The 13,829-nt window shown below is 37.6% G+C and overlaps 1 protein-coding gene across 6 annotated transcripts in view; it reads left to right on the forward strand.

Moving 5' to 3' along the window:
• Nucleotides 1-13,785, forward strand: part of BRAF (B-Raf proto-oncogene, serine/threonine kinase) — a 173,824-nt gene extending 160,039 nt beyond the window's left edge. For 2 of the 6 annotated variants that reach the window (XM_040471783.1, XM_040471781.1), the window contains 3 exons: nucleotides 3,141-3,275; nucleotides 6,980-7,133; nucleotides 13,639-13,785. In XM_040471783.1, the coding sequence (XP_040327717.1) occupies nucleotides 3,141-3,275; nucleotides 6,980-7,133; nucleotides 13,639-13,661 (312 nt within the window). In that variant the 3' untranslated portion in view covers nucleotides 13,662-13,785. Of the gene's footprint in view, nucleotides 1-3,140; nucleotides 3,276-6,029; nucleotides 6,081-6,979; nucleotides 7,480-13,638 lie in introns of those variants that run through there. The other 4 variants (XM_040471784.1, XM_040471782.1, XM_040471779.1 and 1 more) reach the window with 3 other exon arrangements.
• Nucleotides 13,786-13,829: the final 44 nt, after the last annotated feature.

The raw sequence follows: 13,829 nt of genomic DNA on the forward strand, positions 1-13,829 counted from the left end.
TCTTTATCCTTCCATTTTGCTCTCTAATCACCCTGCTCTTTCCTCTTCCAGTGCAGCTTTTCTACTGAGTTGGGATTAATAATGCACTCATTTAGGCTACATGTATTGACTCTCTGTCCTCATGGTTTTCTTTTCTTGGAGTAGAAGTGCTGTGTCATCTTAGAAAAAATAACAACTAATTTTTATCTGTTATTTTAAGTACTGTTATTTAAGTCTGTTATTTCAGTTACTGTTGGTGTATAACAAACCACCCAAAACATAGTGGCTTAAGCAAATTATGAATCTGCAGTTTGGACTGCTTTCAGTGAGTAAGATTTATGTCTGTGTCACATTGTGTTGCCTAGGGTGCATTCATTTGGGTGTTAAAGGATCCACTTCCAAAATGGCTCATTCGTACCTCTGACAAGGTGTGGTGCTAGCTGTCTGCTGGAAGCTTGGTCAGGGTGAAGGGCCAAGGGCTTTAGTTCTTGTCGACATGGACCTTTCTATGGGGACGTCTTCTAGAAAGTGTGGACTTTGTTAGAGCCTGGTGGCTAGGTTCCAAGCACAAGCTCTCAAGAGATACAAAATGATGAATACCAGTATCTTACCTACACTACAAATTATTTCAATAAGAAATTTTCAAAGCCTACTATATGCAAAGCACTATGGGATATAAAGGAATACAAAGATGAATAATACACAGGCCATGCTTTTGGTAGAGTTTACCAATCTGTTGAAGCAGTGCAAGGGGAGGGGGTGATGAGAATGAGTAGACATTGTGCTCCAGTAATACAGAGGCACGAATCAAGGGGTGGAGGTGCCAGGAGTGCTGAATGTGGATTGAGAATGGGAATAACCAGTCAGTTCCAGAATTTCAAATTGAACTGCTGATTTTATCTTTTATGTGCCCCTTAAATCTTCTGTACATGAATTACATCCTGGAGAGTCTTCCCTTTAAGTTTAAGTAATTGCAAAGAATGTGATTTCCTTTGTATTATATTTTTTCAAAGTTTGATACGGCTCTTTTTTAAACATACTTTTATACTTTCAAGCCTTTTATTGATCATTCAAATAACATCTCTGCAACAAAAAATACGTATTTAAATTTAGAATTACAAAAATCTTTCCTGTGACTTTAGTCTTTGAAGGTTAATTTTTTAAATTCTGAACTATGCTTCTATTAATGAGTATTAATACATAACTGATTAAAATAATGTAAGTTTTGGTATATAGAAATAAAGAAGGTAAAATTTTATTGGAAATGTGTGTCTTAATGAACATATGGGGCTTTTCTCTTCAGTTCATTCATGTATTTGTGGATAAATAGGCTTTTGCTGAAATGAGAAAGAATTAAGCACTGAGCAGTATTGTTCAGGTAGCTACAAAGATGGGAAAGTCAGGGATTTGTTGTACCCACATGCACAGTTCACTGGTCCCCAAGACCACACTCAGACTCAGTCGCTCATTAAGTTTGAGAACTCGCTGTAGGTTGTTAATGCTTACAGTTATGGTTTAGTGCAACAGCAGGATACAGATTAAAATCAGCCAAGGGAAGAGGCACATAGGGCAGAATCCAGGAGAGTTCCACATGTGGAGGTCACAGTTGTCTTCTCCCAGTGTAACTGTGGACCGCACTGAATTCTCTCGACAGCAGAACACTGCCAACCACAGAGACTCTCTTAAGTCCAGAGTTATCACTGGGGCTCTGTCAGGTAAATATGGTTGACTACCTCTGTGGCTGGCCTTAGTTTTCAAGCCCTCTGGAAGTCAAACTGGTACTATATGACTCAAAGTCCCTTCCAAAAGCCCCCAGGTAAATAAACAGAAATACTCTCATCAGGCAGGACATTCCAAACTTTTAGGGATTATCTCCTAGGAGCCAAAGGCAAAGGCCATCCCTTTTTCTGGGCAAGATAAATTCTTTACCGTACACCATATCACTCAGTTAAAACTCATGTCTATAATGTACCAAAAAATTGCATAATATCTTGTCACTGAGTTTTGTAATCAGCTGACGGTTCAGTTAATTTTACTGAGAGCAAAGATTTGGAAACTAGCTGTCTTGCAAAGGTATTTGTTACCCATTCATGAAAGCCCTGTTAAATACCAATAGTGTCCCTTTGGTACCCCAGCAGTTTTACACCTTGGTGCAATGTGTACTATCGTTACATTGCATGTGGGTAAAAAAAGTATGCTTTTTACAAAGCGGGAGTAGGGCAGTTCTGCCAGGGGAGATGGAAGGGTAGCTGCACACTTGCACCGCGTGGTCCTCGAGCACATCTGCTCTCGGGTCAGCACCGGTTCTTACAGCACTGAACAGGGACTAAGAGCAAGTTAAGAGACCAGGCTCGACTATTCTAAAGTTTATAAGCTCCGGCCTGTAACAAGGGATCTCTTACTGGCTGTCCACCTAGCCACTAGGCTGTCCGTTGGAACTGTTCCCTCTAAGATCAAACCCCCCCTCTCTCCAAGACTTCTGATGTCTGTCTCTGCCCATTATCAAAAGAGCTGAAAATTAGAAAGTTAAGAAATTGGAAAAATTATAAATCTCTGCACCCAGGGAAGACAAGCCTTTTTACTTTATTAAACAGAAAATTTCAGTTCCCAGATGGTTTACCTTCTTTTCTTTGGAGGAGGCTGTGATTCTCATATCTACATAACTAAATGCCCCATATCACCCATTTCCTCAGCAAACAAATTTAAAACGCAGATGCCAAAACACCTGCTAAAAAGGTTAACGTTTTTTAGTTCCAGCTACATATATATAAAGGACTCAGTATGATGCCCAACAACGACTCAGTAAAATACTCAAGTAGAAAAGAGGCACAGCCTGATCTGTGTCTCATGATTGATTACCCTGGCAGTGGGAAATGGATTGGGGAAGGAGAGACCAGAGACCTGGGGAGCGATTAGCAGACCTTTACGACAGTCCATGGGACATGATGTTTTCAGTTGACGGCCCGTGCAGTGTCGGGTCCCCACGATAAGATGTGTGAGAATCAGATTACTAGCGTTGTGTTTCTTAACTTTTTATTAAGGGAAAATGTACACGCAGAAAAGTACACATAAATGTGCAGCTTGTTGAATTCTCAATGTTGGAGTATTTTTCAATTTATAAGTGAAGTTGTCTGATTTGTTTTTTTTTATTCCCTCCCCAGATAATTTTTATGGTGGGACGAGGATATCTTTCTCCAGATCTCAGTAAGGTACGAAGTAACTGTCCGAAAGCCATGAAGAGATTGATGGCAGAGTGCCTAAAAAAGAAAAGAGATGAGAGGCCACTGTTTCCCCAAGTAAGAAGAAGCTTGATGTTACCTAAGAGGACAGACTAATACTCAGATGCAGATTTTTAAATACTTTCAGGGGCACACAGTTTTGTGTTTTATGGATTTGGATGCCTTGTGATCATGTGCGGGCAGCAGAGAAGTAATTGCACAGAGATGATTTTATAAAGGTTGAACAGTGGTACATCTAGAAACCTGGAATCCCAGGACAGAATATTCAGAAAGACTTGACTTTGGTCTAGCAGTTTTCAAACAAAAATTTTTGGTCTCACACACTTAAAAATTATTGAAGGCCCCCCAAAGAGCTTTTGTTTATATAAATAGTAATTGCCATTTTAGAAATTAAAACTAAGTTTTAAAAATGTTGATAAGTTTATTTAAGCGTAATAAAACCATTACATGCTAAATAACATTTTTATGAAATTAAAAAGAACTACATTTTCCCCACCAACAAAATTAGACGAGTGGCATTGTTTTACCTTTTTTGCAAATCTCTACAAAAAGAAGACATCTGGATTCTCTGCATTCATTATGCTGCAGTACCTTCCACCGTGTAGCTTCTGAAAGCGCCCTACACATTCCAAGCTTCCCTACATACTGGGTCTTTTGGAGGAACGTTTCCACCTGGAGCAAAAAGAAAAGGCAGCTGTTGGTACTGTCTGCCTTTCTCTGATTCTTGGAAAATGACTATCACTTTTGTCTCTTCCTGTTATAAGGCTACAGCCCTGAAGTTCACATAAATAGCCCTGATAGCACCACATAAATAGGTCTTGATAAATCAATACAGTTTGCAAGTGGGAAGTGCTAACTCCCTTAATTATCCAGCTACTGTAATCACGGAGTTGGTCTTTTGTGAACCTTCTGCCCTTGAATGCACAACGCTAGCTGGGTCTCTTAGACAGAAGTCACTGTTACAGGAGCTAGTGGATCTTTTATGCCCATCTAAAGAATTAAAGACCCAGGGCACCTGAGTGACTCAGTTGGTTGAGTGCCCAACTTCAGCTTGGATCATGATCTTGCAATTTGTGGGTTCAGGCCCCACGTTGGGCTCTGTGCTGACAGCTCAGAGCCTGAAGCCTGCTTTGGATTATGTGTCTCCCTCCCTGTCTCTCTGCTCCTTCCCCACTCACACTCTGTCTCCCTCTCAGAAATAAACAAACATTAAAAAAAAAAAAAAGAAAGAATTAAAGACCAGGGCGCCTGGCTGTCTCAGTGGAACATGCGACTCTTGATCTCAGGGTCATTAGTTCAAGCCCCACGTTGGGCGTGGAGCCTACTTAAAATTAAAAAAAAAAAAAAAATTTTTTTTTAAATAAAGAATTAAAGATAGAATTTATAATTTGAACATATCTCTCAGGGGCTGCCTCAGCGTGGGTAGATCTAGGTTTTACGTATTGGAATTCTAAGTTACTATTTTGAGGAAGAGTTTTTTTTTTTTTTTTTAACCCAGAAAACCACTGGTTGAAGATATCAAAGTAAAAGGACCAGTGCTGTTGGCCATTGTCAGCAGGCCTCCTATACCATGTTCTCATTTCATATTCCAGGTGCCAGAGCTTCCTGTTTAACCTGCTTGGTGTACATTAATAATGCAAATTATATCCATAGGACCACTTTTTTTTTTAAGATTTTCTTTTTTTAAGTAATCTCTACACCCAACATGGAGCTCGAACTTAACAACCCCAAGATCAAGTTGCATGCTCTACCAACTGAGCCAGCCAGGTGACCGACCCACTTTCTGAGTGGTATTAAAAGGGACAAAATGTTCATATTTCTTTTTTTTTCTTTCAAAATGTTCATATTTCTAAATATAAGTAACATTTAATTCCTTGCATGATATCAGAAAATGAAATGCATATCTGAACTTTTCAGATTATTGAAGGCTACCTTAAGTACTGTTTTTAATTTTTCATTACAGGATCTCTTTTCACACTATACAAAAACATAAATTTTAAATGGCTAAAGATTTATATGTAGAAAACAAAACCTTAAAATAGGAAGTCATTTTTTATAACCTTGAGATAAAAGTCTTTCCTTATAAGCAAGAGACAAAATCCAGAAATTATAAAGGAAAACATGAGCATGTCTGACTGCAATAAAAGTTTTTATACTTCTGTATAATAAAAATAATATTGAAAGGTAAACATAGAAAAATAATTGTAGCATATATATAATAAAGTATAAATACTGGTATTATATAAAGGCCTCCTACAAATCAGTAAGTAAAAGATAATAGAAAATGAGCAAAGGATATGAACTGGTGAATCATAAAGAAATACAAATGGCGAATGAACTTAGGATGTTAAAAGTTCTGGGACAGTCAGTAAAATGTAGAGTAACGGTGAAATACATTTTGATTTTCTCTCTCAGATTGACAATATCCAGCATTGGGAACGATGTTGGGAAGTAAGGAAGAGCCTTCCTTGTAAATTTTTTAACAGTGTTGTTGGGAATGTAAATTGGTTTGGCCTTTTGAAAGGACTTGCTAGAATTCATAAACTTAAAATATATATACTTTGTGCTCTGGTAATTCCACTCCTGAAAAGGTATACTACAGAGCCTGCTTCCACAAGTGTTCAGATACAGACAAAAATGCTTACCATTAGGAAAAATTAAAAATCAAGGTAGCTCTCTAGATGGCATGGATGTTAGGGAGGGGGAAAAAAAAGAAAGCAATGCAGAAAAATATGTATAGAATGATACCACTTTAAATGGTGATGAGGGTGGGGATGGGCTCTGTTTTCATATGTGCATGTTTATGCATAGGAAAGGTCCAGAAGAAAGTATAGACTCTTTAACAGTGGTTACCCCTGGAAGGTAGGACTTATACTTTTTCTGTATTATTTGAATTTTTATTTGTGTGTTATGCTTGTAATTTAAAATGTTTTGTAACATTGCTTCTTTGCCTTATACTAATCATTATACAGATTATAGTTTAACTTTTAAAAAAGTTTTGGTGGCTCAGAAAAATAATAGTGATGGCTGCTAAAGTTTTATTGAGTACTTACTATATATTCTAGGCATTGTGCCAAGCCTTTTACACATGTCTCATGATTATGAACATCTGTTATTATACTGTATGCCTTCAAAGTCATAACCTGTTTCTTTGTACCTTAAAATATGCTGAGTTTCTACATTTTGTGGATTGGTGTCTATTTGTTGTTTTCCTGTCTTCTCCTTCACTCTTGGATTGTCACCTGTCACTTCTCACTCCTGTGCCACTAGCAGTCTGGGTCATTGAGACCCTCCTTTTAATCATGTATGTGTAAGACATTTCCTATTACTGAGTTTCGTAAAGAATGAGTTGCTCTGATGATTCTGTTTGTGAAGCCATATAGTGCTTTACTGATTTATGCTCCTTCTTCTTCCCAAAAGGGACTGTGGTCTGTGGGATAGGTATATAATTGGTTTAAAATTTTGTATTATTTACTGTTCCAAGGCTGGCAAATAATCTAAAATGTAAATAAAAGCTAACTATAGGTTACTTTCCCCATTTATTTTACAGAGATTAAAGCCAATGGAGTTTGGTAATAATCTTTTCTTTGTAAGGAAAAAAATACCAATTTCTTAAGCATTTAGGATAATACTCAAAACAGCGTAAGATTTCAGGTGCTTTCTTGTTAAGTATGATGCGGATATTAAAGATTAACACCACCTAGATTTTCATTCTACTTTTTTTCTTTTTTTCTTTTTTTCTTTTTTTTTCCCTTTTTTAGATTCTTGCCTCTATTGAGCTGCTGGCCCGCTCATTGCCAAAAATTCACCGCAGTGCATCAGAACCCTCCTTGAATCGGGCTGGCTTCCAGACAGAGGATTTTAGTCTCTATGCTTGTGCTTCTCCAAAAACACCCATCCAGGCAGGGGGATATGGTGCGTTTCCCGTCCACTGAGATAAGTTAGATGAGTGCGCGAGTGCAGGGGGCTGGGGCCAAGGAGGTGGAAATGTGCGTGCTTCTGTACTAAGTTGGATAGCATCTTCTTTTTTAAAAAAAGATGAACCAAAGAATGTGTATGTTTTTAAAGACTAGATATAATTATTTCCTGATCTAAAATGTATACTTAGCTTTGGATTTTCAATATCCAAGGGTTTTCAAAATGCACAGACGTTGCTGAACATTTGCAGTACCTCTTCTGGAGGCTTTACTTCCTGTTACAAATTGGTTTTGTTTACTGGCTTATCCTAATTATTAAACTTCAATTAAACTTTTCTCCTGCACCTTTTGTTATGAGCTATCACATGTCCCTTAGGGACTCACAAGAGCAGTACTGCCCCCGTGTATGGGCTTGCAGGTAGAAAGGGGATGACAGGTTTTAACGCCTGTGTGAGGCAAGGCAGTGCGAACAGATCTCATTTAGGAAGCCACGAGAGTTGAATAAGTTATTTTTATTCTTAGTATTTTTTCTATAACTACTTTTTATTATAACTTGGAAAATATGGATGTCCTTTATACACCTTAGCAATAGACTGAATTTCTTTTTATAAATTATGGGTGCAGGTAACCAAAGACATTGCTGAGGAGTGGATGTCTGACATGAGTACTATGGTTGAAGCTTGGATTTTTAGTGGACAAATGTTATAAATTGAGGTTCCTTTTAAGTAGTATTTCCTCATTACTAAAGGTGTCATATACACATGGAAGGTGAATTTCCTTACAAATGCATTGCCTCCTCCTCCCCCAAAAAAGCTTAACAGAATTCTGTGAAAGTTTTGGGTTTGTTTGTTTAGATGTCTTTAGTTGCCAAACAGCAAGGTCACAGACTTCTTAAATATTGTTACTTCAGATTATACTTCCCTCTCATGCCTATTTTAACAATCCCCTTATCCATGTGTCTCATAAAATTTGTGTTCCGTATGTTCTTTGCCCAGAAAGGTTCTTCTTCTTATGAATGAATGCTATTCTTTTTTTAATCCCATGGTACGAAGTATTTGTTAGAGCTAATACTTAACATTTTCTTATGTAAAAAATGGCTGTATTGTGGCAGTCATTAATATTCTTATTGTGAACCAAAATCTTACTGGAATCAAAAGTGAAAGAGGCAGTATTGCTGGCATCTTATCAAAGAGATTACCATCTCTACTTGTGAGTCATTGCCAAAAGCCAGCCTCTTAAATACATTTTCATTTATTCGGTTTGGAACTGTGATGATTTTTAAATATAACGGACAGTTCAGGGTTATGCAGGCACACAGACAACATCTGCGTAAATACCATCCTTTGAAGCCAATAAAGAAGAAAATTGGGAAGACTTTAATGATATTTTAGTTCTTAGGTACCACAAATAAGTTTTTAAAATACTTTCTTGGGACGCCTCGGTAGCTCAGTCAGTTAAACATCAGACTCTTGATTTCGGCTCAGGTCATGATCTCACGGTTCGGGAGTTTGAGCCCCGTGTCAGGCCCTGCACTGACGGTGTGGAGCCTGTTTGGGATTCTCTCCCCCCCTCTCTCTGCCCCTTCCCTACTTGTGCTGTCTCGCTCTCTCTCTCAAAATAAATAATTAAAATAAAATAACTTTCTAATTTGAATGGATGAAATTTCGTCCAGGAAAACTACCCAGTGAGAAGCATGGCATACCTTTGGCCCCTTATTTGGGCAGTTTAAGACAAGTAATACCATTCATGTTATTCAAAATGGATTCATGCCTTTCAATTTAGGCAAGAGTAGTGGAAAAGAACATTTCTCATGTTTTCAAAAATAAAAATGAGAAAGGCATAAAAGAATAGAGCATGTTGGAAAACATTCAAGTGTGGGATTTCCAAATCCTCTAGTGACATTAAAGATGTGATTAGTAGTGGGGCGCCTGGGTGGCTCAGTTGGTTAAGCGTCCGACTTCGGCTCAGGTCATGATCACGTTGGGTTCTGTGCTGATAGCTCAGAGCCTGGAGCCTGCTTCGGAATCTGTGTCTTCCTCTCTCTGCCCCTCCCCTGCTCGCTCGCTCTCGCTCTCTCTCAAAAATAATGAATAAACATTAAAAAAAATTTTTTTTTAAAGATGTGATTAGTAGTAATTACTAAATGGGGTTTTATTTATCACAAATTGAATAGCAAGCATGTAGCTGATAAAGTTTTTACATTGGTCTGTGGAATGCTCAAAGCTTTGGAAAGCATTTTAAGGCACAGGAATCAAATGATCTTTATATTGATACAGTTCTTTTTATAGTTCTTCACTATACTTGCTTCACTCATATTTTCTTTTCTTTGCTCACCGTTTTTTCCCGACTACCCCCTTCACTGAAAACTACCCAGCAACCCCACTGTCTGCCTTTGACTCCATTCAGTCTCCTCTGCCAGAGGGCATTGCTGAGCTCTTCCAGCCATAGCGCTGTCTCACACTCTCCATTGTGCCTCCAAAGGGTCACCTGATAGCTCTCTTGTATTCAAACCCGGCCCCCTGGACGTGTCGTGGAAGAACATGAAAAATCTGGCAGAGCGAGATGTTTAGAAAGCGTGGATGCAGAGGAGTAGGGAGCATTAGAATGACATATGGTAGTCTCCTTTTCTGTTCTTTTATGCTGAATTGTAGATGCTTTCTCCAAATAAAGAAAAATACCGTTTTTCTAACCATATGTGGAATCCACCTCTCTGACTAGGTAATTGAAACAGAAGGACATTCGTTCTCTTATGACCTGCTCTTTTTCTTAAAACCTGAACCCTCAGATATTTTTATTAAAGTTGATTTCCTTTTTCAGCAGACAGGCTTTTTATAAAATTTGTTTTACATGTTAGGCATTTTACTAGTCAAGTGGTGAGGACTAAGATTTTTCATCTTGATTTTTAAGTAGTTGAGGGATCACAGCATTTAATCAAATACTTTAGGTTGTTTATTTTCAGATATTAATATTGTACTAGGCATTTACATACTAAAGCATTAGTTACAATCATCCTCTTGGGGGCGCCTGGGTGGCTCAGTTGGCTAAAGGTCCCACTTCAGCTCACGTCATGCTCTCACAGTTGGTGGGTTCGAGCCCCACATTGGGCTCTGTGCTGACGGCTCAGAACCTGGAGCCTGCTTCGGATTCTGTGTCTCCCTCTCTCTCTGCCCCTCCCCTGCTTGCGCGCGCTCTCTCTCTCTCTCTCTCTCAAAAATTAATAAACATTACAAATATTTCTTTAAAAATCATTCTCTTTAAATAGAGACCATGTAACACAGCAACTTAAATGGCCTCTGACTCAAGTGAGTCGCTCTCGATGTAAGGAAATGAACTGCCTTTGTTGCTTAATATTATGAAACGGGTACTTTATGGCTAAAACATTTTATCAGTTACAGTCTGTTAGATTGAGAATTATTGAGTATTTCTATAGCACTTGTTATTTTATTAAATACTTCATCTCTCCTGTGATAATTTCTCTTAAGAATTTAACAAGTCCAGTGTGTCCGTGCCAGAATGTTATACTTTTGAAACTTCCTTAAAGGTCACCACAGAGAAAGAATGGGACTTGCTTTAGTTTCAGATGACTGTCCCCACATCTAAAGCAGTGATCAATTTGTGTGCAAAATAACATACTAGATTTTTCATAGCATATTTTGTCTTTAAGAAGTATACATCAAATTATATGTATGAGGGGCACCTGGGTGGCGCAGTCGGTTAGGCGTCCGACTTCAGCCAGGTCACGATCTCACGGTCCGTGAGTTCGAGCCCCGCGTCAGGCTCTGGGCTGATGGCTCAGAGCCTGGAGCCTGTTTCCGATTCTGTGTCTCCCTCTCTCTCTGCCCCTCCCCCGTTCATGCTCTGTCTCTCTCTGTCCCCAAAATAAATAAACATTGAAAAAAAAAATTATATGTATGAGAGCCTCTGAAATACATTCAATTCTGGACTAAAAGATAATTATTTCGTAATATCTTAAAACTAGTTAATAAAATCCTTAGCTTTCAAATAAACAAATCTTGATGTTTAGAGTATCTAAAATCACAGGTCCTTCCCAAGTGTTCTCTCCCCTAATCTTAACTAAAGTCACATGGAAAATAGAACTTAGGTTATTCTTAGCCAGAATAGAGATGAAAAAAAAAGTTTCATTTTGGCCTCTGATTTTTCAGGCAACAGTTAAGTTAATATACCAAGATTTCAAAAAGCCACATAGTATTCTGGGTGTTTCGCTTCAAATAATTGTTATTACCTCAAATAAAATAGGATAGGGGATGGGATAATAGAGATTTCCAGATACGCAAGAAGGAATATGCTTTTTTTTCCCAAAAGCAGATCCATCGCCTCTTACCCCCCAATTTTTCTTAAATTTCTCCATGATTTCAGGGTCATATATAGAAAGAGTTTTATTGGTCCCTAAACTCTTGAGTTCTTTTTGTCTTTTTTTTTTTTTTCCTGGACTTGAAGTCTGTTGATGTAAAGAAGTGCATTCCTTTAGAAGCAGCAGACAGTGGTAGAATGATCTTAACTGTTTCCTTTACTGGCATATGATTTGCAGTTTGTTGGTAAGAGTTTGTCCTTGGGCGGTTGTTTTGTGATTTTTTTTTTTTTCAAGGCTCACATTTTTAAGTTTGTAGAGTAAAACACTTCAACAAAGTGGAGTGCCTAATCATAATTAATGGACAACATCTGAAGATTTTTTCAAGTTATTTTTTAATGCAGTATATAAGATTTAACTTAGAATTTTGTCACTTTTGATACTCTCTCACTTAATAGATTAAAATTTAGCCATTTTTTAAAATAAAGATTTCTAAGTAAATCCTATTTTCACATTGGCTTCATTCGATGAGATTTAGATTCTGCCAGATACAGTGATTACTAATTAGAATGTTGGAAATTGCTTTGAAGAAATGTATTAAAATACTGGAAAAAATAGCAACCTTAAAACCATAATGCACTCAAGCTATCAGCAAAGGTAGTGTGAATGTTTATACATTTCTAGAGTCGCTGTTAACAGCCTCCTGTGGTTATGCTATATTTGGCTCCCCAAAGTCTTAGTAATTTGGCTAATTTTTTCACTAGTGCCATATTCCCTAATCTTTTTAACTTTAAATATGAGGTAATAATTCTGTTACCCTTCCTTGACCTTTTGACTCACAATGCCGTGGTTACTTCCTTGGTGAAAGGAATCCTTAGATAGAAAGACAGTTTCACTATGTGCAGTCCAATTAGTAATAATATTCAGAATGGGAAAACAAATGATTAATTATTGAAAATTGTTTAGGGGTGTATTAATAGTGAAGACTCTTCTTCTCCACCAGACTTGCATTTTAACTCTGCCATTTTCTAGCTGTGAGATAGCAGGCAAACTACTTAACTATTCTAAACCCCCAGCTTGCTTCTCTACAAACTAAGAGAAGGAACAGCACCTGCCTTATAATTATTGTGAGGCTCAGATGCAAATGTATGTAAAGTATTCACTGATGCACCTCGCATATAACAGGCATTCAAACAGTCTCATATTAGTCTAATCGACTAATATTACTAGTCTGCGGTCTGAGGGTTCTGCCATCCAGTCATTAGCAGTCTGTTGGGATATACCAGTGTTCTCTAGTAACCAGTTGGAATCTAACAGCAATTAGAAGATGGATAGGTTATTCCTAGATTAAATAGCGTATTCATGTTAGTGATTGCTTGGATCCTCATCACACAAGCTGTTACTACTGAGAAACGATGTTAAGGCTGGCTAAATTCTGAGAGTTGTCGGTTATTAACCAACCCCCAAAATTAACTACAGTGTATATAATAAGAAGAACCAGCCTCTAGTTACAAGTAGAAGCTATGAACAAAACGATAGATGAAAAATAATGGCATGAACCCTCAAAGTCAGTAAGCTAACGGAATATAGGACCTCAAAGGGACTTTGTGGTTTAAAGAATTCCTTGTGCTGACAGTAATGTTCAGTCACACGTGCCTATGTGTGATATTTTGGTAGTTTAAAAGGAAATGAACTAGAAAATGGACAGTCTAGATTTTCTTTCCTTCAATCAAATGTGTCATGTGGACAAATCAGCTGACCTCTTATTTTTATCTTTTTCCAAATGGGGAGAATTCTTGTTTCTTCCTTTCTAATCTAATAGTGGCATTATAAAAGTGGAAATGAGTTGATAATTGGGGGGCAAAGTATTCAACAAATCAGACTTACTATTTTACAATCAGTTTCTGAGAAATTTTGTTCGTTGCAGTGCTTTTCAGCGTGACTAGAACCATAACATGTACATCCCCACTGGGAAGTTACTTGCAGACTTGATATGTAATTGATGTAACTGAACCCTACTCTCTATACTGTAAATTATCTTCTTTTATGGGTTTCAGCCATTTTTGCTTTTAAATTAGTTATGATGATGCTAGATTTGTAATAGATAGCTAGTCACCTTTCAGTGAGGCTTTTCTGGGTCTCTAGGTTATTTGAGATAACTTTTTTAAAATTAGCTCTTGTCCTCCCTCTACAGGAGAATTTGCAGCCTTCAAGTAGCCACACCATCATGGCAACATCTACTCTTATTTCTTAAGTCTTGTGTTCGTACAATTTGTTAACATCAAAACACAGTTCTTCTGTTCCTCAACTCTTTTTTTAAAGATACAGAATTTTCAATGCATAAGCTGGTGTGGAACAGAATGGAATTTCCCATCCAACAAAAGA

This window comes from Herpailurus yagouaroundi, unplaced genomic scaffold (assembly GCF_014898765.1).
Source record: "Herpailurus yagouaroundi ecotype Mexico unplaced genomic scaffold, PumYag 100, whole genome shotgun sequence".
NCBI lineage: Eukaryota > Metazoa > Chordata > Mammalia > Carnivora > Felidae > Herpailurus > Herpailurus yagouaroundi.